Source organism: Stenella coeruleoalba (assembly GCF_951394435.1).
Source record: "Stenella coeruleoalba genome assembly, chromosome: X".
Classification (NCBI taxonomy): Eukaryota; Metazoa; Chordata; class Mammalia; order Artiodactyla; family Delphinidae; genus Stenella; species Stenella coeruleoalba.
The window spans coordinates 54,556,591-54,584,584 of record NC_137152.1 but is presented as its reverse complement, the minus strand read 5'-3'; the positions used below and the strand labels follow the sequence as shown (position 1 = coordinate 54,584,584).

General features: G+C 38.3%; 1 protein-coding gene across 1 annotated transcript in view; it reads right to left on the bottom strand.

Annotated features, from left to right (window-relative positions):
• KIF4A (kinesin family member 4A) overlaps nucleotides 1–27,994 on the bottom strand; it is a gene marked incomplete at its 3' end in the record, with an annotated part of 126,179 nt that overhangs the window by 17,409 nt on the left and 80,776 nt on the right. The window contains exons 15-24 of the mRNA XM_079910802.1: nucleotides 23,200–23,303; nucleotides 22,099–22,243; nucleotides 21,252–21,362; nucleotides 17,421–17,504; nucleotides 16,105–16,218; nucleotides 7,406–7,561; nucleotides 7,181–7,281; nucleotides 2,843–2,972; nucleotides 1,358–1,528; nucleotides 873–980 (exon numbers count right to left, since the gene is read on the bottom strand). Of these exons, the coding sequence (XP_079766928.1) occupies nucleotides 873–980; nucleotides 1,358–1,528; nucleotides 2,843–2,972; nucleotides 7,181–7,281; nucleotides 7,406–7,561; nucleotides 16,105–16,218; nucleotides 17,421–17,504; nucleotides 21,252–21,362; nucleotides 22,099–22,243; nucleotides 23,200–23,303 (1,224 nt within the window). The remainder of the gene's footprint in view (nucleotides 1–872; nucleotides 981–1,357; nucleotides 1,529–2,842; nucleotides 2,973–7,180; nucleotides 7,282–7,405; nucleotides 7,562–16,104; nucleotides 16,219–17,420; nucleotides 17,505–21,251; nucleotides 21,363–22,098; nucleotides 22,244–23,199; nucleotides 23,304–27,994) is intronic.

Here is a 27,994-nt window from a genome sequence, read left to right as displayed (position 1 = left end):
CAATTCCTAGGTGTCCTGAGTGCCACCTCTATTCCAACGCTCCCAAGCAGCCACGACTGCACTTGCAGGAAACATGGGCTCTGCTCTACATGCCTTCCTCGTTCTTTTCTATTTTCTAGCCTCATATCCCTTATTCACATCAGGATGCTGATAAAGAAACCCATCCAGAGTGTCAGCTGTTTCTTTGAAGTCTACAGATGCTTTTGCCCACGCTTCTCAACACAGGTTAGGCAGTTTATTTGCTACACTAATAAACCTGATTAAACTTCCTTGGCACTTATGATAATTGGATTCATGCCTACGACCTTAACACATTTGGTTGTCTTTGATGGGCAGTGCCAAGGAAGCCGTAGAGACTGGTGGTTCAGGAAAAAGACTCTAAGTTGGATAAAATAGTACTCCATCATGCTACTAAAGGGTGTGGTATTCCCAGCCTCTGGAAGAAATGCAGACCCCAGGCATTTTACAAACAGGTCAGGTCTCAACTCAGAACAGGCACGGGAAGAGACAGCTAAATGTCCCTAGGATTCTACTGGATGATTTAACTTTCTCAACTCTTTAGAGCTCAGCGTTGAGGCAAAGAACCAGGAGGCCTCGAAGTCTGGTATGGAGTATGTACTGTCATTTCTGTACCAAAACGGAGGTTATCCTATATGTGGCTACATCCTAAACACCCCTAAATTGATCAAACAGGGCAACAAGGCAATAGAGACTACCATTATAAAAGGCTACCATTATAAAAGGCTACCTTTATAAAGCTTTTTTTCAGTAGGTAATTACTCTTTCCTGCAGGTACAGTCATGTAAATCAGACAGGATTCTCAGTCAGGCCTGGGGACCCCATCTCTGGAGACCTTTGCCTCATCTCCATACCTGACACTTCAGGATGCTCAGCAGCTGTTGTTCCTTTTCGCTGACGGACTCCTCTAGCTGCTTCTCTGCCATTTGGCTTTGCTGCAGCTGGCTGAGGAGGTATAGCACCTAGAGAAAGATACAACCCAAAGGTACCAAAGGAATGAGAGGAAAAAGGAATTCTGGTTTAGTCCAAGCAGTGATCCAGTTACTCCTTTGTGATTTCAAAGTAAATTGTTCTCTTTGGCTCTCATGGCTTGAAGCATCATCATGTTCATCTTGGTATTAAAGTTGGAGGCTAAGAGCCATTGTCACTGGTATGTGTAAACTTATTAGATAAGTCATTTTTCTCTATTTCTGGTTTCTTATTTACAAAAATTGGAAAAGACTACGTGGTCTTTTGAAGGAAACTTCATACCCCCATTATTATTATTATTATTTTTAACTAACAATAAAGAGCAACAATGGTTTGTTTTTCAGTATAGCTTCTTGGCTCGCCAGCTTACCTTCTCTTGGTGCTGTTGCTCCACTCTCACCAGCTCTGCCTGTAACTCTGTCTCTATTTCAGCAAAATGATTTCGTTCCTCAAACAGCATCTTCTGCATGTCAGCACAGCTGGCCTTGTTCTGTTTCAGGCTGCTTTCAAGCTTGCTGACCTGTATTTTGGAGGAGACCAGCTGGAAGGGATAAAAGAAGATCAGTTTATTTGGAGAATGGCCACCTTTCCCCATTCATTAGGCAGGAAAATGTCAGCTTTCTTGAAATGGACTGAGAAAAGTTCTTCCATGTCCAAGTCCATTCTTATGTTTTCATGTCATATGGATTCTACCATTGAATAGAATCACCACCACCCAAACCAAGGGCCGAGATAGATATCTGCTGAGATAGGTATCTTAGAGCTGGAAGCCACTGCTGAGGTCATTTAATCCCTTGTTTTACCTCAAGGCAAGAATAAACCTAACACAAACAGTATCTGACAATTCCAAACTCTGATACTCAAGAAGTTCTTCCTTAATTTTAAAGAGAAATCCACAGCACACACCCTTATGGCTAATTATGTCCCATTTCAGAATGTCTGTGTTCACATGTTGGAACTTGTAGACACATTAGCCGAGACTACAGCTCTGGCTCTTCAGGCTAGATTGATATCCTATGCTGGCCTAGTTTTATATTCTCTACTAGCCCAGATGGTGAACATCATAAACACCAGTGTTCACAAGACTAATCAGGATTTCCTTAGTAGGAAAAATCTGCTAACCCAACACAAAAATGCATAAAGGATAGCACTGCTCAAACTTGCAGAGTTGGAATTTGTATGCTTGCTTCAATCACCAGAGGTGATCAATTTTAATTCCTCTTGTGACAGTGGAAGATGATATATTTATTTTAAGGTCAGTGAAGATGGATTTTCCTTAAGATGAATCTTTATATGTCAAAGGTTTTCTCTTTCCTAGATTGTATCTTAAACTTTTTGAATATAATACATGTCAGAGGTGTTTTAAAAAGTAGTATAGTATAATATTTTACGTTTGACCTGTGGCCTACTATGGCATCCTGATTTTTCATAATAATAACAGTGAACATTTATTGAGCACCTGCTATATGCCAGGTATGGGTATCAACTTGCAACTCATATATATATATATATATATATATATATATATATATATATATTTTTTTTTTTTTTTTAAATATGGAACGCTTCACGAATTTGTGTGTCATCCTTGCGCAGGGGCCATGCTAATCTTCTCTGTATCATTCCAATTTTAGTATATGTGCTGCCGAAGCGAGCACTCATATATATTTTTAAGTGACTGGCTTGTACTTGCCCACACCAACCTTTACCCATAAAACTATTTCTCTAATGTTTGTGTCATTGTGGTTTCTACCATGAGCAGTGGCAATAACACTATGATAGTATTCTAGGCTAACATCTTATTTCAACCCACCAAGTCAGACCCTGAATTGCTGAGAGGAAGAGAGATATTTACCTCTCCAATTAAGTATTTCAGGGCACACTTGGCTTCCAGAATGGTAGCAATATTCTCCCAGCGGTGTTTTGGCCTGTCTTCACTTTCTGCATCCAGCAGCTTCTGCTGTAGGTCAGCAATCTGAGCACTCCTTCAGGGAAAGAAACAATGAGCCTTATTTCTAGTAGCCTCAACACCAAGGAGAGGGGAAGAGCTCTGAGGAGAAACTTCAAATAGTTTCACGGACAGAGGTATCAGTTAAATACCATTTAAATAATGATTGAGTCATCTGGTTAGGGTTTTATACAGTATCTCAAAACTTGTTACAAAGGGATGCTAAGACTAACCAAATGGTTTTATTTTATTAAATACTGGTTGAAATAAGTGGGTCATATAGTGGGACTTGGAAAGATTTGTTTTAGTGAGGCTTTTGTTGTAGCACATTGACCATAATGTGACTTTTAAGCTGGAACTGTGACGTGGTGGCTCACCTATGCAAGGACAAGATTCAGGTTAGAGATCTTAAGGGAAAAAAATCTCAAAAGAACAAACAGGTAGATGCTCTTTGCTGGAATCTAACACCAAACTGATACCTATGGCTGGTGTCGTGAGAGGTTATCTTGGAGTACCTGCCACAGGACTGAGAAGTTTCTACGAAAACTAGATACCATGACCCTGGTTATAGCTTCCAGATACTTTACGGTCAAGTATGGCCTGAGACCAAGATGTACACAATATTTCAGTTTTGTCAATAGCTTCCTTCTCAAATTTGCTAGGTGTCCAGTGAGAGGGAGCATACCGGCATGTGTATAACATGCAGTGCTATGTAAGGTACTATAAAGAAGATGGGTACTAAAATAATCTAAGATAGCAGTTCTAAACTTTTTGGGTCTTAGGACCCCTTTACACTCTTAAAAATTATTGAGGACCTCTAACAAATTCAGCTCATGTATGTTATACCTATAGATATTTACAGTATTAGAAAGTAAAACTGAGAAAAACATTTATTAATTCACTTAAAATCAAAACAATCCATTATACATTAACAATTACACCTGCAATGACACTATTTCCAAATAAAGTCACATTCTAAGGTCTGGAAAGGACATGAATGCAGGTTGGGGGAGTGTGTGTGTGTCACACACACACACAACAACATTCTCCAACACAAAAAATAATGTAGTGAGAAGAGTGGGATTGTTTTACATTTTTACAAATCTCTGTAATGTCTGGTTTAGTAGAAGATAGCTGGATTCTCATATCTCCCTCTGCGTTTAATCTTTTGTAATATGTTCTGGTTGATGTAAATGAAGGCAATCTGGCCGCACATGGATATGTAGCTGGACAAGGGAGGAGCATTTTATTTTATTATTTTATTTTATTGTGGCCGTACCGTGCGACTTGCGGGATCTTAGTTCCCCGACCAGGGACTGAACCCAGGCCACTGCAGTGAAAGTGCCGAGTCCTAATCACTGGACTGCCAGGGAATTCCTGGGAGGAGCTTTTTTTATTTTTAATTTTATTTATTTTTGGCTGCATTGGGTCTTCGTTGCTGTGCATGGGCTTTCTCTAGTTGCGGCGAGTGGGGGCTACTCTTCGTTGCGGTGCGTGGGCTTCTCATTGTGGTGGCTTCTCTTTGTTGCGGAACAGGGGCTCATGGCGCATGGACTTCAATAGTTGTGGCACTTGGGCTCGGTAGTTGTGGCTTGTGGGCTCTAGACTGCAGGCTCAGTAGTTGTGGTGCACAGGCTTAGTTGCTCTGCGGCACGAGGGATCTTCCCAGACCAGGGCTCGAACCCCTGTCCCCTGCATTGGCAGGCGGATTCTTAACCACTGTGCCACCAGGGAAGGCCCCAGGAGGAGCTTTTTTTTTTTGCTGTACGCGGGCCTCTCACTGTTGTGGCCTCTCCCATTGTGGAACACAGGCTCCAGACGCACAGGCTCAGCGGCCATGGCTCACGGGGCCAGCCGCTCTAAGGCATGTGGGATCTTCCCGGACCGGGGCACGAACCCATGTCCCCCTGCATCAGCATGCGGACTCTCAACCACTGCGCCACCAGGGAAGCCCAGGAGGAGCATTTTAATAGCCTTTTCAGATAATTGTGGATATTCTTCTTTGAGACTACACCAAAACCCAACAAGTTCCTTAAAAGTTAGTTGAAATGTGGTTACTTGCAATCTGAATGGATCTTTTACTCAAACGTGATTCTGTAACATGTCATTTGGACAGTCATACAGAGCCTTCAAATCAACACATTTCATTACACAATATAAAAAAGACCACAATTGTTAATATCACTACTGGTCTCATTAGAAAAGTTATGAAAAACTGTCAAGTTTACAGTGGCAGATACACGTTTTCCAAAATTCTAAGTTTTGCTTGAAAGCTCAAATTTTATTTTTGGTGACAAACACTGTCATTTGTTTTCCTTGACTTGACAGGCTCACTCGGTTCATTTCTGAGAAAATGTCTGCCAAGTACCCAAATCTGAATAACCATAGTTTGTCTGTCAGTCGTTCTTTCAAGTAAAAATGATGTTCCATGAAAAAAGAGGCCCGTTAAACTCACACCTCAAACAATCACACAAGTGCTTTTCCTCGAGAGAAACATCGTCCTTCGGCATCAGCACAAGTGGTTTATGTGTTCTTCCCATTCTGTCACACAGAATATTAAAAAGGTCTGAACTCAAGGGTTGAGATTTAATAAAATTAATAATTTTTATTGCTTTATCAAAGCCAAAAGTAAAACTGACTTTTAAGTAAAACCGAGAGTGTGTGGTGGTGAAGTATTCAATGACTGCTAGTACAGGTTTGTGCTACTGGTTTGATTCAAGCTAAGGTGTTAGCAGTTTTGTCCACTGTTGCTTTTGCACTATCATGGCAAATGTCAGTGTAGTAAAAATGGCAAACAATGTCTTAATACTATTATAAAAACAGGGAGTCACCTAGACTCCCTGAAAGGGTCTCAGTGACACCCCAGGAGTTTGTAGACCTCACTTTGAGAACCCTGGTCTAATATATAGTCTTTTCCTTTAACAAGCTTACAATCTGTCTAGATTGACAAGACTAATCAATGTAAAATAATTAATAAATATAAAGATAACATACATCATCTATACTACATGACCGAGTACTGTAAGTTCTGAAGGAGTTTAGAGAAGAGGAAAATTAATGAGGGATGAAGAGTCAGGGAAGGCTTCTTGGAAGAGGTGGGCCAGAACACTTCAGAGTTGTTTTATCTATCAAATGCCCTTTCTTGCCCTTAGGGAAATTCCCTTGATTAAAGTCACCTCTGTCTAATTGCCCTCTACCTGGCACCTGCCCTACATTTAAATAATCATTTACTTATGCACAGTGGTGTGTAGGTAAATGTTTAACAAACAGTACCTAAAAAAACAGATCTGATTTGTAGCTTTTGCTAGTTTCTGTAGTGTGAATACTCTCATCAAAGGAATTGTAAGCTCTCAACAGTTTACAACCGTCTTAAAATTTTAACAAACAATTCCAACACACCACTGTCAGTCATTATACTGTTTCTACTCGAGAGCAAGGACAATGCCATCTATTCTTTCTATATATCCCAACTGCATCCAGTGCGGCATAAAGCAGAAACTCAAATGTTGAGCAACTTAAAGACATATCCAAAGATAAACAGCTAGTATGTGTTGCTAAAAACAAATTAAATGGTCTCCAAGGTCTTCTGGGCAATAAAATTGTATTACCCTAAGACACTATAAAATATCTGTCAAAGTTTTGTTCCTTCTAGATTTCACAGATACTTAAAAGAAAGTAACAGTGATTAAAGAGAAGAGCATTCATTGAGCACTTCTAATATGCCAAGTACTGTGCTATGTACTTTACTTTCTAATCTCATTTAATGGTCATGATACTTTACTTATGCATTATATTATATCTACTTTGCTGATGATCTCTAATTCTCCTTCTCCCAGGTTGTTGATCTTCTGGTATCATTTCTTGGGTTCCTCTAAAGTTTTGTTTTTAGTCAGTTCTTGTGGTATATGATAAAGACCATAGACTTTGGAATTAGATAAACTGAGTTTCAAATCCCAGTTCTGTATAAACTTCAGCAAATTTTTTAAGATCTTTGAATCTTTAGCTTAGATCTCTAAAGTGAGAAGAATGGTACTTACCTCACAAGGTATACCTCATAGGGAGAGACTGAATGAGAAAATGTATCTAACATGTCTAGTGAAGTGTATAGCTCAAAAATTGTTACTTTTTCTTGTTTCTCCTACATCACAAAGCTTCTGAAAAACAAGCTTTTGAATAACTGATTGATAGGTTCTATTTTGATTCAAGGCATAAATTTTTATAATGCCTTAGACATAGTCCCATTACCTGAGTTCCATTTCAGTCTCTAGGCTTTCAATCTGCTTTGTAATGGAATCCTCTGACTCAGAAACTTGACCACGCAGTTCAGCAAGTGAGAATGTACGCCTCTGTAAAGAAGAATAGTGGGGATGAGGGTGAAGTACTACTTGGAAAGTAATTCTCCAAAGTAGTGAGGGCTTCTGGGGAGTGTGGAGTCTGATCATTGGTAACGTATTTCCATAGGGCACTTACGCGGAGTTTAGGAGGTGGATTCTCCCCAGATTCCACTTTTTCTTTGAGTTGAGCCACATCCTGAGCCAGGATCTTTCTGTCTTCAAGAAGGTCATTCAGATGGCGCTTGGCTTCCTCAGTACTGACCATAACCTCAATTTCATTTCCAAGCCAACTCTAGAAGATAAATCAGTGATGTTGGGTTAGGGATGAGGAATCTCTGGCCCATGGGCTATATTCAGCTCCAGATTTAATTTCACTTGGACCAGAGCCCAAGTAACTAGAAGTGAGATTTCCATTTGTGCCTACACTGACCAAAAATCCCAATAATGCTCTAAGAGCCTTTAACAGCAATATCCCAAAAGGTCACAAGAAAAGTTTTCTGCAGAAAATCTTTCTCCAGATATCCTAGCATTTCTATGTATTCTGTCTTTACCTTCTCCACTTTCTCCTTAACCTTTGTCCTTAACAAGTCATAATATAGAACTGAAGTATATTTAGATTACCTGTTCTATTTAGTAAATAGATAACTATTATTAATCTTTAAAATAGACGAATGGAATTTTTAAAAAAAGCAAACAAAATTAACTAAATTCAGTTTTTAAAAAAGTAACCATCCCTGAGAAACCTTTCACTTTTGGATGAAGATATACCATGCTAAGAGTAATCAAAGAAAGCTGGAGTGGATATAGTAATATCAAATAATATAGAATTTACATCAAAGAATATTATTAAGAAGAACAAAGGCTGGAGGTATCATGCTCCTTGATTTCAAACTATACTACAATGCCACAGTAATCAAAACAGTATGGTACTGGCACAAAAACAGACACATGGATAAATGGAACAGAATAGAGAGCCCAGAAATGAACCCACACTTATATGGGTAATAAATCTATGACAATGGAGGCAAGAATATACCAATGGGGAAAAGACAGCCTCTTCAATAAATGGTGATGGGAAAACTGGACAGCTAGATGCAAAAGAATCAAACTGGACTACCCTCTCACACCATGCACAAAAATAGATTCAAAATGGATCAAAGACCTAAACGTAAGACCTGAAACGATAAATCTTTTTAGAAGAAAACATAGGCAGTAAGCTCTCTGACATCAGTCTTAGTAATATTTTGGGGGCTATGTCTCTTCAGGCAAGGGAAGAAAAGCAAAAATAAACAAATGGGACTATATCAAACTAAAAGCTCTTGCACAGTGAAGGAAACTATCAACAAAATGAAAAGGCCACCTACTGAATGGGAGAAGATATTTGCAAACGATATAACTGATATGGGTTAATATCCAAAAATACACAAAGAACTCATACAATTCAACATCAAAAACAAACAAACAAACAAAAACAAACAACCAGGTTTAAAAGTGGATAGAGGATCTGAATAGACATTTTTCCAAAGAAGACATACAGATGGCCAACAGGCACATGAAAAGATGTTCAAAATGGCTAATCATCAGGGAAGTGCAAATCAAAACCACAATGAGATATCACCTCACACCTGTCAGAATGGCTATTATCAAAAAGACAACAAAAAACAAGTGTTGGTTATCCATTCTAAATACAGCAGTGTGTATACCTGAAACTGTCACAACATTGTTAATCGACTGTATTCTAATAGAAAATAAAAAGTAAAAAAACAAAAACAAGTGTTGGTGAGGATGTGGAGAAAAGAGAACCCTCATGCACTGTCGGTGGGAAGGTAAATTGGTGCAGCCCCTATGGAAAACAGTATGGAGATTCTCAATAAATTAAAAATAGAACTGCCATATGATCCAGCAATTCCACTCCTGGGTATTTATCCAAAGAAAACAAAAACACTAATTAGAAAAGACATATGTACCCCTATGTTCATTGCAGCATTATTTACAATAGCCAAGATATGGAAGTAACCTAACTGCCATCAATAGATGAATGGATAAAGAAGATGTGAGATATATATATGTATATACGATGGAATATTACTCAGCCGTAAGAATGAAATCTTGCCATCTGCGACAACATGAATGTACCTAGAGGATATTATGCTTAGTGAAATAAGTCAGACAGAGAAAGACAAAAACTGCGTGATTTCACTTATAAGGGGAATCTAAAAAACAAAACAAATGAACATAACAAAACAGAAACAGTTATAGATACAGGGAACAAACAGGTGATTGCCAGGGGGAGGGGCATAGAGGGAGGAAAGAAATAGGTGAGGGAGATTAAGAGGTACAAACTTCCAGTTGCAAAATAAAGGAGTTAAGGGTATGAAATGTACAGTGTGGGGAATATAGTCCATAACTATGTAATATCTTTGTATGGTGACATATTGCAACTAGACTTATCATGGTGATCATTTTTAAATGTATAGAAATATTGAATCACTGTTGTGTAACAGGAACTAACATAGTGCTGTAGGTCAATTATACTTCAAAAATAAAGAAACTAACAAACTCATAGAAAAAAAGATCAGATTTTTGGTTACCAGAGAGGCAGTCAAAGGTACAAACTTCCAGTTATAAGATTAAGTAAGTACTAGGGATGTAATGTACAACATGATAAATATAATTAACACTGCTGTATGCTATATATAAAAGTTGTTAAGAGACTAAATCCTAAGAGTTCTCATCACACACAAAAAATTTTTTTTCTGCAGTATGCGGGCCTCTCACTGTTGTGGCCTCTCCCATTGCGGAGCACAGGCTCCGGACGTGCAGGCTCAGCGGCCATGGCTCACGGGCCCAGCTGCTCTGCGGCATGTGGGATCTTCCCGGACCGGGGCACGAACCCGTGTCCCCTGCATCGGCAGGCGGACTCTCAACCACTGCGCCACCAGGGAAGCCCTATTTCTTTAACTTTGTATCTATATGAATGATGGATGTTCACTAAACTTATTGTGATAATCATTTCAAGATGTATATAAGTCAAATCACTATGCTGTATACCTTAAACTTTTGCAGTGCTGTTTATCAATTTATCTCAGTAAAACTGAAAAAAAAAAGAGGAATATTATCAAGGATAAAAAAATGTAATTTCATAATGGTAAGGGAGTCAATTATTCAAGAGAACCTAATCCTTAATGTTTATGCCCCTAATATACAAAGCACCAAAATATCTGAAACAAAATCATATATAAGCCAATAAAGGAGATAATATGGAATCATAAAAATACTCAATTGATCCAAAAGAAGTCAGAAAACAAGGAAAAGGGAATGAAGAACAGATGGGACAAATAGAAAACAAATAGCAATAAGATAGATTCAAATGAACCCATATCAATAATCACATTAAATGTAAATGGTCTAAACACCCCAATTAAAATGCAGATTGTCAGACTGGATTAAAAAAGCTAGACTCAACTGTATACTGCCTACAAGAAAAACACTTTAAAAACACACAAAGGCACAAAGAGGTTAAAGCTAAAAGGATTTTAAAAAAATATACCATGCTAACATTAAAAGAAAGCTGGAAGGGGCTTCCCTGGTGGCGCAGTGGTTGAGAGTCCGCCTGCCGATGCGGGGGACACGGGTTCGTGCCCCGGTCTGGGAGGATCCCACATGCCGCGGAGCGGCTGGGCCCGTGAGCCATGGCCACTGAACCTGCGCGTCCGAAGCCTGTGCTCCGCAACGGAAGAGGCCACAACAGTGAGAGGCCCGCGTACCGCAAAAAAAAAAAAAGAAAGTTGGAGGGACTATATTATTATCAGAATAAGATTTCAGAACAAAGGATATTGCTCGGGATAAAAATGATCATAATAATAAACTTATTATTATAATAATAAAGGGATCAATTAATCTTACATGTTTATGCCTCTAATAACAGAGCTTCAAAATATACAGAGCAAAACCAGAACTATAATAAGAAAAAGACAAATCCATAATTCTAATTGAAGATTTCAATACCCATCTCTAAGTAACTGATAGAACAAGTAGGCAGAAAATCAGCAAGAATACAGTAGAAATGAATGGCACAATCAATCAAATTAACATGATTGACATTTGTAGAACACTCTATCCAACAACAGCAGAATATACATTCTTCTCAAGTACATACAGTTTGAACATTTGCCAAGACTGACCATATTCTAGGCCATAAGTCTCAAAAAATTCAAAAGGATTCAAGTCATATAAAGGATAGTCTCTAACCATAATGAAATTAAATTAGAAATCATAACAGAAAGATATTTGGAAAAATCTCCTAATATTTGGAAACTAAATAACATCATTTTAAATAACTGTGGATCAAAGAAGAAATCAACAGGGAAATTAGAATGTATTTTGAATTGAATGAAAACATAACTATCAAAATTTGTGGGATGTCATTAAAGGAGTACTGAAGGGGAAATTTATAGAACTAAATGTTTATATTAGAAAAGAAAAGAACTCAAATCAATGACCTCAGGTTCCACCTTTAAGAAAAAAAGCCCATTATATCCAAAGCAGAAATAAGGAAATAATAAAGGTCAGATTGGAAATTAATGAGCTAGGGTTTTGGGGGTACTGTTTTTAATTGTGGTAAAATATACATAACATAAAATTTACTATTTTAACCATTTGTAAGAATGAGCTGGTTCTTTGATAAACCTTAGCCAAACTGATCAAGAAAAAGGAGAAAAGACACAAAATATCAATAACAGGAATGAGATAGAGGACATTACTACAGTTTTTACAGACATTAGAAGGATAATAAAGAAATATTATGAATAACTTCATACCAATAAATTTGACAATTTAGACGAAACACACAAACTACCAAAGCTCACTCAAGAGGAAATATATAACCCGAACAACCCTATATCCAGTTAAAAAACTGAATTACAGTTAACCCCTCCTCCCCACCAAAAGCAACAACTAACAAAAACATCCTTCAGGTCCAGATGGCTTAACTTGTGAACTGTACCAAACTTCCTCTTCTTTTTTTTAAAGGATTTTTATTTTTATTTTTAAAAATATTTATTTATTTATATATGGCTGCATCGGGTCTTAGTTGCGGCATGCAGGATCTTTTGTTGCAGCGTGTGGGCTCCGTAGTTGTGGTGCATGGGCTCCGTAGTTACGGCACATGGGCTCAGTAGTTGCGGTGTGTGGGCTTAGCTGCCCTGTGGTGTGTGGGATCTTAGTTCCCTGACCAGGGATGGAACCTGCAATCCCCTGCATTGGAAGGCGGATTCTTAACCACTGGACCACCAGGGAAGTCCCTGTACCAAACTTTTAAGGAAAAAACAATATTAGTTCTATACAAACTCTTACAGACAATTGAAGAGGGGGCAATAGTTTCTAACGTATTCTAAGAGGCCTTGATACCAAAACCAGACAAAGACACTACAAGAAAACAACAGACCAATATCTCATGAACACAGATGCAAGAATTTTACACGAAATTTTATTTTAGCAAAATCTTAATTTTATGTACTGTTGAATTCAATAATACATAAAAAGGATGATATATCACAACCAAGTGGAACTTATTCAAAGAATGCAAGGCTGGTTCCATATTTGAACATCAAAGTCATTCACCAAATCAACAAACTAGAGACAAAAAGTATTTGACAAAATTTATACACACTCATTGGAAATTCCCTGGTGGTCCAGTGGTTAGGACTCGGCACTTTCACTGCTGGGGGCCTGGGTTTGATCCCTGGTCAGGGAAGTAAGATGCCGCAAATTGTGCAGCGTGGCCAAAAAAAAAAAAAAAAAATTATATCCACTCAGGATAAAAACTCACAGAAAACTAAGCATAGATAAGAACTTCCTTAAGTTGATAAAGGGCCTCTGAAAAACCTATAGCTAATGTCATACTTAATGGTAAAGACTGAATACTGTTCCCCTGAGATCAGGAATAGCAGAAGGGTTTCTACTGTCACTACTCCTATTCAACATCATCCTGAATGTCCTAGCCAATGCAACAGGGCAAGTAAAATAAATAAAAGACATATAGATTATAAAGGAAGAAATAAAACTATTTATAGATGGCATGATTGTCTATGTAGAGAGTCCCAAAGAACCTACAAAATAGCCACTAAACTAATAAAGTCAGAAGATAAAAGTTAATATACAAAAATCAGTTGTATTTCTATATACCAGCACTGAACAACTAGATAAATAATTTGGTAGTTTTTCTTTTTTTTTTAAACTTTTTATTTATTTTTTTTTTACATCTTTATTGGAGTGTAATTGTTTTACAATGGTGTGTTGGTTTCTGCTTTATAACAAAGTGAATCAGTTATACATAAACATATGTTCCCATATCTCTTCCCTCTTGCATCTCCCTCCCTCCCACCCTCCCTATCCCGCCCTCCAGGCCGTCACAAAGCACTGAGCTTATCTCCCTGTGCTATGTGGCTGCTTCCCACTAGCTATCTACCGTACGTTTAGTACTGTATATATGTCCATGCCTCTCTCTCACTTTGTCACAGCTTACCCTTCCCCCTCCCCTTATCCTCAAGTCCATTCTCTAGTAGGTCTGTGTCTTTATTCCTGTCTTATCCCAAGGTTCTTCATGACATTTTTTCCCTTAAATTCCATATATATGTGTTAGCATACGGTATTTGTCTTTCTCTTTCTGACTTACTTCACTCTGTATGACAGACTCTAGGTCTATCCACCTCATTACAAATAGCTCAATTTCGTTTCTTTTTATGGCTGAGTAATATTCCACTGTATATATGTTCCACATCTTCTTTATCCATTCATCCGATGATGGACACTTAGGTTGCTTCCATCTCCTGGCTATTGTAAATAGAGCTGCAATGAACATTTTGGTACATGACTCTTTTTGAATTATGGTTTTCTCAGGGTATATGCCCAGTAGTGGGATTGCTGGGTCATATGGTAGTTCTATTTGTAGTTTTTTAAGGAACCTCCACACTGTTCTCCATAGTGGCTGTACCAATTCACATCCCCACCAGCACTGCAAGAGTGTTCCCTTCTCTCCACACCCTCTCCAGCATTTATTGTTTCTAGATTTTTTGATGATGGCCATTCTGACTGGTGTGAGATGATATCTCATTGTAGTTTTCATTTGCATTTCTCTAATGATTAATGATGTTGAGCATTCTTTCATGTGTTTATTGGCAGTCTGTATATCTTCTTTGTTTTGATATTATTAGATTTTTAAAAATTTTATTTTTGGCTGTGTCAGGTCTTAGTTGTGGCATGTGGGACCTTTGTTGCGGCATGTGGGATCTTTTGTTGCAGCTCTCGGGCTCTTTGTTGAGGCACAAGGGCTTCTCTCTAGTTGTGGCACATGGGCTTCTCCCTAGTTATGGCGCATGGGCTTCTCCCTAGTTGTGGCGCATGGGCTCTGTAGTTTGCAGCACTCAGGCTCTCTAGTTGAGGTGCGCACACTCAGTAGTTGTGGTGTGCAGGCTTAGTTTCCCCGCGGCATGTGGGATCTTAGTTCCCCTACCAGGGATCTAACTTGCGTCCTCTGCATTGGAAGGTGGATTCTTTACCACTAGACCACTAGGGAAGTCCCTTGGCAGTTTCTTATAAAGTTAAACATACACTTACCATATGACCGAGCAATCCCACTCCTAGGTATTTACCCAAGTGAAATGACTACCTTTGTTATACAGAAACCTGTATGTGAATGCCTTTATAGTGGCCTTATTCATGATCACCAAAAACTAGGGATCAGTGTTTGTGAAGGGCCAGCATATGGATGTGGGAGAAACTGACTACAAAGTGTTATAGGGGAATATAGAACTACTCTATATTTTTATTGTGGTGGTGGTTATACACCTGTATATGATGTTAAAACTTGCAGAACTACAGTAAAAAGGGTAGATCTTACTGTACATCAGTTATACCTTAATAAAATAAGTTGGAAAAAAATCAATGTCGTTTGCCATACTGAATAAAAACAAACCAACCAACCATAAGATCTTAAGATCACCTCAAGAAGATTATCTCAAAAAGATCAGAAACCATAAGATCAGCTCAAGAAGATTCAGAAAAAACTTTTGAAAAAATCCAACATCTATTCATCATAAAAACTTTCAGCAAACTAAGAACAGACAAGAACTTCTTCAACCTGATGAAGAACATATACAAAAAACCTATAGCTAATATCGTACTTAACGGTGAAAGGCTGAATGCTTTCTCTCTAAGATTGGGAACAAAGCAAGGATGCCCTCTTTTCACCTATTCTATTCGATATTTTATTGGAGGTTCTAGCAAGTACAATAAGGCAAGAAAGTTTTTTTTAAAGGCATACAGAGTGGGTAAGGATAAATAAAATTGTCCCTATGCGCAGATGATGTGATCGTCTATGTAGAAAATCCAGTGACAGAAAGCAGATTAATGGCTGCCTGGAGATGGGGCGTAGAGGGATAGACTGGGGAGGGGAGGGAGGGATTACAAAGGTGTACGAAGAAAGTTTTGGTCCTGATGGACATTGACTTTATCTTGATTGTGGTGATGATTTAATGGGCGCATGTCTGTGTCAAAACTTATTAAACTGTACACTTTAAATATGTATAATTTATTGTAGGTCAAGTATACCTCAATAAAACTTTAAAAATTAACTGAACAGGGGCAGGGATAGAAAGGGTTCACTACTCATGGTCTTTAACAACCGTTCAGAGATAATCATATCTTTAGGAAATAATGCTTTCAGGTAGAACTCCAGATTTTGTAGTGTTTACTTCTAAACGAAAAGAAAGCTACTTCCCATTTTTTCCTATTCCCAATGTACATAAGACAAATGGCAGTTCAAGTTGTCCATACCTTCACTCGAGCTGTAGTGCCTTCCATTCCACGGCTCTGAGTCTCCTTCCGCTTTTCTGCGACCTCTCGTTGTTTTTGGAGAGCATCCTTGAGACGCTTGTTGGCAGCTGCTGCCTAAATAAAAATGGCTCATAGTAATGTTGAATTGAAGGGTAGAAAGAAGAACATTCTTCATTAATTATGTATCTGATGATTCATACAGCTAATCATCTGAGAAATACAAATTAGAACCCAGTGAGATGCTTTTACTTAAACCCTGGAGTGGCTACGGTGAAAAATAAAACGACTGACAATGGTTAGTGAGGATATGGAGCAACTGAAACTCTTATCCATGGCTGGTGTGAGTAAACTTTGGTACAAACACCATGGAAAATCATTTGTCATTATTAACTAAACTTGAACATACACAATCCCTGTGATTCATCATTTCCCCCCTAGGTATAACTCACCAGAAATGCTCACGTACCTGTGCCAAAAGATACTGAAAGGCAAGTTCAGAGCAAACCACCCCTACGTGCAACAGCATTGGTGTTTATTACAATTCTACTACCAAATCAAAGAAACAAGATGCACTTCATTCTCTGTAATTCCCTTCAAAACCAGGAAAAATAATTTGTAGTGTTAGAAGTCAGGACAGTCGTTACCTCTGAGGAAGAGGGAAGGACTCGTCATTTGGAGAGAGAACAGGTGGGGGTGGGGATGAAGTTCTAAGGTTCTAGTAGTGACTTGTTTGTCTTAGGTTGATGGTTGTACAGGTTTTTTTGCTTTGGAATAACTCATGGAGATGTACATAATATTTGTGCCCTTTTTAGGTATATATATTCTACTTCAATAAAATAATTTATATTAACATAATAAAAAAGAAAGAACATTCTAATTTCTAGCATATTAGTCAAGAAAAATAAAAAATTCTATGGGTTTGAATTCTTATAGGAACTACATTTATAAGTCTCCATGTACATAACACTGGTGAACAGCTACTCCGTTAGAGCCTAGGGGAGGCACACAATTTCAAGGAAGCACTGCAGATTGAAAGCGTCTGGAAATGTCATATATCAGAATTACTCTTTTTGTTTTGTTTTGTTTGGAAAGAAGCAAGTCCAATTAGAAAAAATCCTTATTTGAATAGTGCCATTTTCATCAGGTTTTTATCTGCTGACAGCTCATGACAAACAGGGATCAAGACTCAGGAACTGCTGGTCAAGACTGTTATCCCTGGTTTCTCAGGACACTGGCTCATTTAAGGGATACTCCTCTGCCATCATCCAAGCCTGAAAGTGATAATACACTTGACCTAGCAGATTGGATTTTCTTACCTCTTCAGTTTTACGTCTGAGCACACTAGACTGTTTCTGGAAGCATCTTTCAAGTTTGAGCAGTTCATATTGCCTCTTACGGTCCTGAGAAGAAAAGAGTCAGACTTTTTATTGCTATTCAGCTAGCTAAAATAAAACCTTATAATGTAACTGAAGAGTCTTTCAATGGTATAGTCTTTATGGAAATCAGTATGGAGGTTCCTTAAAAAATTAAAAATAGAAAGACCATATGATCTGACAATCTCACTACTGGGTATATATATATCCAAAGGAAATGAAATCAGTATCTTGAAGAGATATCTGCATTCCCATATTCGTTGCAGCATTATTCACAATAACCAAATATGGAAACAACCTAAGTTGACAACCTAAGTTGACCTAAGCTGTTGACAAATGAATGGATAAAGAAAATGTGGTACGTGTATACAGTTGACGCCTGAACAACGTGGGGTTAGGGGTGCCAACCCCCATGCAGTCGAAAATTCATGTGTAACTTTACAGTTGGCCCTCCATATCTGTGGTTCTGCATCCATGGATTTAACCAACTGTGGATAGTATAGTAGTGTAGTATTTACTATTGAAAAAAATACATGTATAAGTTGACCCGCGCGGTTCAAACCCACGTTGTTCAAGGGTCAACTGTATATACAATGGAATATCATTCAGTCACATACAAGGAAATCCTGCTATTTGTAACAACATGGATGAACCTGGAGGTCACTGTGGTAAGTGAAATAAACCAGACTGAGAAAGACAAATACTATATGATCTCACTTATATGTGAAATCTAAAAAAGTCAAACTCATATAACCAGACAGTAGAATGATAGCTACCAGGTACTGGGGAGGGGATGGGGGCAGTGAGGAAAATGGGGAAAGGTTGGTCAAAGGGTACAAAATTTTAGTTATAAAATGAATAAGTTCTGGGGATCTATGTATAGCATAGTAACTATAGTTAATATTACTATACTGTATACTTGAAATTTGTTAGGAGAGTAGATCTTAAGTGTTCTCCCTACACTGAAAAGAACGGGTAACTATGTGAGGTGATGGTTGTGTTGCAATCAGGAAATGTGATATCTCCAAATGTATTGTTCTCTTTCAAGATTGTTATGACTATTCTGGGTCACCTGCATCTCCATATGACTTTTAGGATCAGCATGTGAATTTCTACCAATAAGCTAGAGGAAATTTGGTTGGGATTGTGTTGAATCTGTAGATCAATCTGAGGGGGTATTCCAACTTAAGAATATTAAGTCTTCCCATCCATGAGCATGGATTATTGTTCCATGTATTTAGATCTTTTTAAAAAAAATTAATTTATTTATTTTTTGGCTGTGTTGGGTCTTCATTGCTGCGTGCAGGCTTTCTCTAGTTGCGACGAGTGGGGGCTACTCTTCATTGTGGTGCGTGGGCTTCTCATTGTGGAGGCTTCTCTTGATGTGGAGCACACGCTCTAGGCATGCGGGCTTCAGTAGTTGTGGTGCATGGGCTCAGTAGTTGTGGCTTGCAGGCTCTAGAGCACAGGCTCAGTAGTTGTGGCGCACGGGCTTAGTTGCTCCGCAGCATGTGGGCTCTTCCCAGACCAGGGCTCAAACCCGTGTCCCCTGCATTGGCAGGTGGATTCTTAACCACTGCACCAGCAGGGAAGCCCTATTTAGATCTTTAATTAATTCAATGATGTAGTTTTTAGTGTATAAGTCTTACACTTGTTAAGCTTATTCCTAAGTATTTTATTCTTATTGATGTTATTATAAAAGGAACTTTCTTAATTTCATTTTCAAATTGTTAGTGAATAGAAATACAACCAAATTTTGTGCATTGAACTTATGTCCTGCAACCCTGCTGAACACATGTATTAGTTCTAATAGTTTTCAGTTGATTCTCTAGGATTTTCCACATACAAGATCATGTCATCTCTAATAGAGATAGTTTTGCTTTTTCCTTTCCAATGTGGATGCCTTTCATATATTTTACTTGCCTAAGTGTTCTGGCTAGAACCTCCAGGACAATGTTGAATAGAAGTGGCGAGAGTGGATACCCTTGTCTTGTTCCTGATCTTATGAGAATTCAGCTGTTAATTTTATTGGGATTTCTTTGTATGTGATGAGTAATTTTATCTTGCTGTTTTTAAGTTTTTTGTCTTTGTCTTTCAACCATTGGACATGATGTGTCTTGGGTGTTGATCTCTTTGCATTTATCCTACTTGTAGTTGATTGAGCTTCTTAGATGTGTAGATTAATGTTTTTCATCAAATTTAGAAAGTTTTCAGTCATTAGATCTTTGAATATTTTGACTGCTGTTTCATTTATTGTTCTCATGGAGCTACCAGTCTCCTCTTAATTGCTCACCATCAAAATTTCCATTGTTTTTGACAGCACCTTTAGGTTTTAACTTCCCCAGACTCTGTCCCCAAATAAAGTCAGTCCCCTTAGGGAGAGCTGCATTCCTATGGACTGCCCCTCCCCCTGGGCAGAATCCTCTGCACCACTGCTTAGGACCTGGGGATGGGGACAGAAGCCCACTTCTCTGAGTGACATCTCTGTTCTATGAGTAGGATGCTGGCCAGTGGCAGCATACCCTATTTTTCTTGGCTGGTCTCCTGACATGGAACCTACATCCTACGATTAGATGGGTTATGGTAGTCAGACCCCAGTAGTCCTGGTCTTCTGCAGCAGGGATACAGCTTCCACCCTCTGCATGGAGGCTAGGTGGAAGAAGGGATCCCCAGATCTCTTGGCTGCTCTTGCCTGAAACAAAGCTTCAGCAACATGGAGCTGAGGGGGATGAAGGGAGAGAGTTGGTCGTGGCTCATATGCCACAGACTATTGTTGTTCTTACTCAGATTTAGTAGATTTCCTTGAATAATCGGTTCCTTGCTGTATGCCCTTAGGACAATACATTTCACCAGTTGTGCTTCTTTTGCTGGGAAGAGAGTCCACAAAGCTCCTCATGCCACCATTCCTCATGTCACCATTCCTGAAGTACTTCTCTCATTTCCTGACCCAACATATCACATTCTGGCCAATTCTAAAAATTACCCCAAATTAATGTCCTTTCCAATGTTCTTTCCAAGAACATTGTTACTACTCGAATTCAGGCCCTTATTATCTTTCTGGATGACGCAATACCTGCTTAACTTGTGTTCTGGCCTCCAGTTTCTCAATAGTTCAGTTTGTTCTACACCTGACTCCCAGATGTATCTTTGGAAAGCAGTACTTTGCTGATAGCACTTTGTTTCTCAAAAACCTTAAAAATCTTTACACTGCTAACAAAATACAGTTCAAACTTCCTAGATCTTTAACAATCCAGATTCAACTTGTCTTTCCAATGGAATCTTCTCCTACTATCTTTCATCCCACCTGGATCATTCGCTATTCCTACAAAGTTGTCATCTCTGTGTCTTTGTTCCTGCTCTTCCATTTATCTGGAATGCCTGCATTTATCTCTATCAAAATCCTCCCTATTGTTCAAGGTCTTTTCAGTCCAACTGGAAGTGTGCTTCCCTTTCTTAATTACATTGGTATTTTAGACTATTTGTAAAGCACAAGTCTCTTTATTTCATGTATTGAAGAAAATCATGCGTATGTCTCATTTTCCCCTTTAGACAAGATAGTCTTCAAGAGCAAAACACATATACTACTCATCTTTCTATTTTCCATGGTATCTAGTGGATAGTATCTTGCACGTAGTAGACGTTTAATAAATAGTTGTTAAATTCATGAATGTATCATATATTTAGAGATACCAGCTGTTTGAAGAGAAGCTTTAATGTTAGTCAGCCCAGAAAAGGGTTCATTAGGTAGGACTTTGAGAAATTGTAGTTACTTACCCGTTCTTTTAATTGAATTACTTCTTTGTCTTTTTGTTGCTTCCACTGTCTGAACCTCTCAGCATCCTCTTTCATCTGACGCATTAACTGTACCCGCTGGTTTTTCATCACCTGTAGAAACAAAAACCAGCACGAATAGTAGTCATCTGCACTTATTCTGGGCTGATGTACAGATGGATAGACTAACCATTAAGAAGAGAGAAAAAAATCCAGAGCTGAGCTGAGAAGCCTGCCAACAGATTTTCTGATTACGTTTGCAATACCACTTGCTATTCTTGCATAGACTATACAAATGAACGCTCTGAAGAAATAATAGAAAAAATGTACCTACAAGCTAAATCCAGCCCTAAATTCACTGCATATAAATGAAATTTCAAGGAAGTATTTACTAAGTCTCAAGGACAAATCTACCTAGCAACCACTGTATTCGAATAGTTTCAGTACAATGACCTGTAACCACCACTTTGTACATGTCAGAAGTTGAACATTCAATGACTGAAAATTTTCTCTATGTATCTGTTGTTTTGCAACCACTTTGCAAAATTATTCCACATGATCATGGAAAGTGGTCAGAATGTCACCACTAAATATTAAGGTATCCTCGCCCTTTGGTTTCAGAGAATCTAACATTAAAACTCTGAATGTCAAAGCAGAGTTTTGTTATTCAGATTCTAGATGGCTAGCACAATGTCCTACAAAAGGGACATTTGTAGAGATTCAAACACTTGAAATGATGGGCCCTGCCTGCTACTTTCTCACCTGCAAACACCTCTGTAGTATAATTCTAAATAAAACGCCTATGTTTGTAAGTTTCTATAGGGTAAATGCAAGGATGAGAGTTTATTACCCGTATTTCCTGGTTCAGTTTGGAGACGGTATGCTCTGTGGATTCTTTCAGCTTCAGAAGTTTAGACTGCTCATTCAGTTTCTTCTTCAGATCAGCTATTTGACCCTCTAGCTCCTGGAGACGTTTCCGGCGGCGCTCACTCAACCTAAACACAGATGTTGTAGGAATGAGGACTAGCAGCAGCAAAGTCTGACTCCAAAAGACATAATATTAGACTCCCAGGTTCACAACCTTGATATATATAAAATAGGCGGCCAGTCACATAGCCATCTTTAAATAATGAATCCCACCCAAACAACCAAAACCATCTCAACACTGGGAGCTAAAGAGTAAAGGAAATTTTTTGCGTAAGTAACAATGTAGCTGCCTCAATACACTACTCTCTCACCACTCTGCGTTAAAAGGATGGTTCTTTGAAGGCATTTCACTTCACTTGAGCCTAAGGAATAATTCCGATGATTGTTACACAAGTCTGAGATAGAAAGTAAACATTCAACATAACTTTTAAGAACATGAACTTTAGATACTATAGAGAGATATAACAGAATCACTAAGTAAAAAGAAGGTAGAATAGCCAATAAAGGCAAAGGTCTAAGGGAGTGTAGGATATTCTGGTAATTTGTCTTGGTTTTATTCTTAACCGGCTAAGGGATGGCTAGATTGATTTTTCATTTGCTAGCCTGAGTATTAATTCTATTCACAAACTAATTTACCATCAGCACAGGGACAAAGAAACTCTTGCTGTCTGGTAGGTCTGATAACCTTTCAAAATACAGCTCAAATGCTAACTTCTTATAAAGCTTTCCTTGATCATGCCAGCCTGAACTGATATCTCCTGCCTCTGAACTCTTAAAGCCATTACTGCCTAAGAAATTTATTTGGCTGCTAATCATATGCTGTGTTATGGCATTCTTTTACTGTCACCATGAGATGTTATTTAAAATCTCAGTTCCTTAGCTTTTCTTTTGTTTTAGGTCTCCTCTCCATAATTAGGTTTAAATCCTGTAGGGGCAGGAAATGGCTCTTTCACTTCTCTGTTTCGTCTATGGCTTTTCATACACAGTTTGGGACTTGAAATAATAGTATTGACTTTTTTCTTACTTGGCATGGTTGACATCCTTCTTTGCTGTCTGAAGTTCAAGAACCAATTCTTCTTTTTCCTTTTGCAGATTGATGACTTCCAATTCTAGGTTTTTTATGTTATCCTAGAAACGTTATAGGTCGAGAGAAAGAAAACATTAAAAGGCAAAGCAAGAAAATCACTTCAACATCTCATGTCTTAAGGAACTAGGCATTCAACTTTACCACTTCGATTGCACACTAAAAGCATTTGTACTTGATTTGATGGAGAATGAAATTATATAGTGGGAAAAGTATGAACTTGGAATCCAAAGGCCTGGGTTTAAACCTTGAGTCCAGCACATTCTATCTAAACAACTTAAGGAAAGCCATTTCATCTCTTTTAGTCTTAGTTTCTATGCAAACAAGAGTTACTGTGGCAGGCCTGAGACTGATATCCTAAAAACAGACCTGGCTTGCAAGTTGGACCTCGGCTCATGTCTGGGATCTTGGATTTTGGTAGGATTCCCACCATTTCCTAACTGATAAGAGTGGCTCATTATGCCTAAACTGTGCAAACAGAATGATTTATCCTGAACACATGCTTTCCTTCTGGAAGTCTAGAATTTTTGTATGTGCTAGGCAGAGAATGCCTACATGAATTACTGCTGCTAACAATCCTGGACTCCTAGGCTCAGGGGAGCTTCCCTGATAGACAACATTTTGACAACACATGTTGTCAAAACCCATTGCTGGAGGAATTAAGTACATACTATGTGACTCCATCGGAAGAAGACTCTTGGAAGCTTGCACCTGTTTTCCTTCAGACCTTGCCCCATGTGTTCTTTCCCTTTGCTGATTTTGTTTTGTATACTTCCACTGTAATAAATCTTACACTGAGTCCTGTGAGTCCTCCTGGTGAATCATTGAACCTGGGGGTGGTCTTGGGGACCCCCGAGAGTTTTCCTATCTATGTAAACAACTAACACCACCTACCTCACAGGGTTGTTGGGAAGACTGAATAAGATAAAAAGTAAAGATACTTTGTAAACTGTAAAGAGCTGCACAAACATTCTTATATTCTGAACTTTCAAACGTATGCATTCAATAGCAACTGCAGTTCTGCATGCACTTAGAAAACAAATTCTAGAAACTGAAGTTTGGTAGTTTTTCCAAGATTGGGAAAACTCAATGAACAGATTCCTTCCTGTTCTCATAACCAAAAAAAGATTAAAGGAAACTGACTGAATGAGTGGTTGGTAGCCAAGAAGATTATACGAGGGCCTTAGACCAGTACTGAAATGACAAAAAGAAGCAGAGGCAGGTTAGGTGGGGCTGTACCTAAATAGGCAAGAGCTATTTTCCATGAAGTATACTTTTAGTCATTTCAATCTAATCAATGAAACCAATCTCACTGCTTTATATACCCTGTATATTTAAACTGGCAATAACGTGTGTGTGTGTGTGTGTGTGTGTGTGTGTGTGTGTATGTGTACTTATAGAAGTAACACATGAAAACATTCTTGTAAAAAATAATCCAGATAATACATATAAAGGGCAAGTCCCCTTGACTTCCTTACCCCTGCCAAAATTCCAGTCCTCTCTCCAGAAGTAACCACTGTCATCAGCTTGGTCCAGATCTTCCAGACACTTTTTCCCTAGACACTTACATACTATGTATATGGACATGTACATATTCTAGACATTTACATAGAAATGTAAATGCCGTGTGTGTGTGTATTTACTAAGTATATTGTGGTAAATGCCTAGAATATATAATAATATATGTAAATAAATAGACTTTAAAATAATATATACACACACATGTGCATATATATATGTGTATGTGTGTACTTACTGAAATATGTTAAAGATAAACAGAGTTACATTATATGTAGATAATATTCTGTAACTTGCCTTTTTTTTAAAACTTGGTCTTGGAGGTTTATTTATATCAGTGCATACAGATCTATCTCATTCTTTTTGTTGCCATAATGAAACATTCTTGTACATGCCTTCTGTGAACACGTGCAAGGTTTTTCTAGGGTAGAGACAAGTGGATTACAGGGTCATGGGGGTACACATTTTCAATTTTAATAGATACTGCCAAATTGTCCCCCAAAGTGGTTATTCCAGTTTACACTCTCGCTAGCTATGTATGAGAGTACTTATTTCCCTGCACCTTTGTGAACATTTGATATTGCTACACTTCAAAATTTTTACCAATGGGATGGGTAAAAAAATAGTATCTCTTCATTATGTATGCCACATTCAGTTAATAGTCTCACTGGCTCCACAAGGGAAATTATTCAAATATTTGACTCCTGGGCTATTATAATTCATGGTAGTCTTCACTAACAAGAACTTATACCTCCTCAGATTTTTCTATAGCAATTCTTTACAGTGATAGGAAAAATATTGTTTAGAACAAAAAATTACCTTTATTTCTTAGAAAAAGAGAGACATTTACATGTGATTAAAAGGTACTGTTAACATTAAGAATTTATTTCCTTTTAACTTTAAGGTTTGGAAGCTCAAGCATATTTGATTCCAAGGGAAAAAAAGGACAAGTTATCTTATTACAGCTATAGCTATAGATCATTACTAGCACCCCCTCATAGGGTTAGAAGTACACTGGGGGAACATATGTCCCTGCGTTTCTAGGCAAGAGTACAAGAAGAGAGGAATAATTTCTCAGCCTTATCGTTAATCCTTCGTTTATCCTGGAAAGGCCAAAATACATTCAACCTAAAAAAGGCTGCATTTTATGTCCTGTTAGTATGGAAGATTGAGCTATGTATTTAACTTGCTCTCTCCTGAAAACCCACTAAAATGACCTCCCAAAAGGGTATAAATCAATAAGGATGAAGAGAGCAGTCAAGAGATATAAACAAACTTTTTTGGATGAGGAAAATATTTTGGATAAGTGGTAACTGAATTAGAGTAGAAAAAGCTAAACTATGACTCCTATAGGACAAATGTCAAGAAGTAACAAGCTAATTTGTACCATAGCACCACAAAGAGGAGAAGAGGTTTCCTCTCTGGAGAGGCTGAACCTGACAGGCTGGACTCATAGGCAGCAGACACAGCAAAAGGCAGGGATAAAGTAACATACTACTGATAGGGAATTAAATAAAAGTCTGTATATAACTGGAGAGACTTCAACTCCCTCATTTCCTCTGAGTTACCAGAAATAGGGCATATTACTACTCTCCCCACACAACTCCAGGCAAGAGAATGAAAGATTTCTTTATTGGAAACTGACCAGCCCAGAGAAACCTATGCATACAGAACTTCCTATTGGCTATTAGTGTCTCACTGTTAAATATGAATGGACAACCAAAGATCACTGGAAATTTGAAGAAAGCTTCTTACATGAAAGACCAAATCAAACACACTAAAGAGGGGAATTTGAACGAAACAGAGGCAAGGCAGGAAGAAGAAAACTTCAACAAAATTTAATTTCTATCCTTAGAGATGAGCACTGCATCCATGAAAAAAAAGAAGAGAAGGCTATAAAAAGGAACAATTAGAGAATTTTAAAAAAATCTTAGAAATAGACAAATAAAAAAATTCACCAGAAGGAGTGCAAGGAAATCTCCCAGAGAATGGAATAAAAAGACAAAGAAATAGAAAATAGGAGAGAGGAGATAAGAAAAGCAGAGACTAAATCTAAGAGATCCAATATCTGACTAAGAGGAGTGCAAGAAAAGAAAAAACAGGGATTTCCCTGGTGGCGTAGTGGTTAAGAATCTGCCTGCCAATGCAGGGGACAGGGGTTCGATCCCTGGTCCAGGAAGATCCCACATGCCACAGAGCAACTAAGCCCGTGCGCCACAACTACTGAGACTGCACTCTAGAGCCTGTGAGCCACAACTACTGAGCCCGCGTGCACAACTACTGAAGCCCGCGCACCTAGAGCCTGTGCTCCACAACAAGAGAACCCACCGCAATGAGAAGCCTGCACACCACAGTGAAGAGTAGCCCCTGCTCGCCGCAACTAGAGGAAGCCCATGTGCAGCAACGAAGACCCAATGCAGCCAAAAAAATAAATAAATTTACTAAAAAAAAGAAAAGAAAAAACAAAGAAAATAGAGAGGGGGGCATTATTAAAGAAATAATACAAGAAAACTTCCCACTAAAGAAGAATACAAATTTCTAGATTGAAAGGACCCACCAAGCAGCAAGCACAATAAGTGAGAACAGATCCACACCAAGGCACATGATTGTGAAATTAAAGAATACTTGGGGATAAAGAAAAGATCCTGAAAGTTGCCAGAGGGGAGGAAAATACAGGTCAAATAAAAAGAATCAGGAATTATAATGGACTTCTAAACAGCAACATTGGAAATAGAAGACCATGGAGCAAAGCCTTCAAAATTCTGAAGAAAAACGATTTCCACTGTAGAATTCTAAACCCAGCCAAACTAACAAGTGTAAGAAACACCACCATCACCACCACCACCACCACAACAACAAAAAGCTATTTTCAGGCATGCAATGGTTTAAAACATTTTCCTTTCATGTACACTTTCTCAGAAAGCTGTTTGGGTTGTACTCCACCAACACAAAGGAGTAGCCCAAGAATGAGGAAGACATGGAATCGGTTTCAATACAGAGATGAGAAGTGAAGCAGGTTCCCAGGACGACAGTCCCAGGCTGATGGCTGAGCAGTAGGCCTAGAGAAAGCAAACCAGAACAAAAGATTCCGAGAGGGTTGTCTTCAAGAAAGAAATGGATTGATAAATTACCTGGTATGTTTGACTACTGAGAGGAGTTTTATAATTCTGTTAAGAAGTTTGGAGATAAATTATTGACAGGTAAATAGCAGACTAAG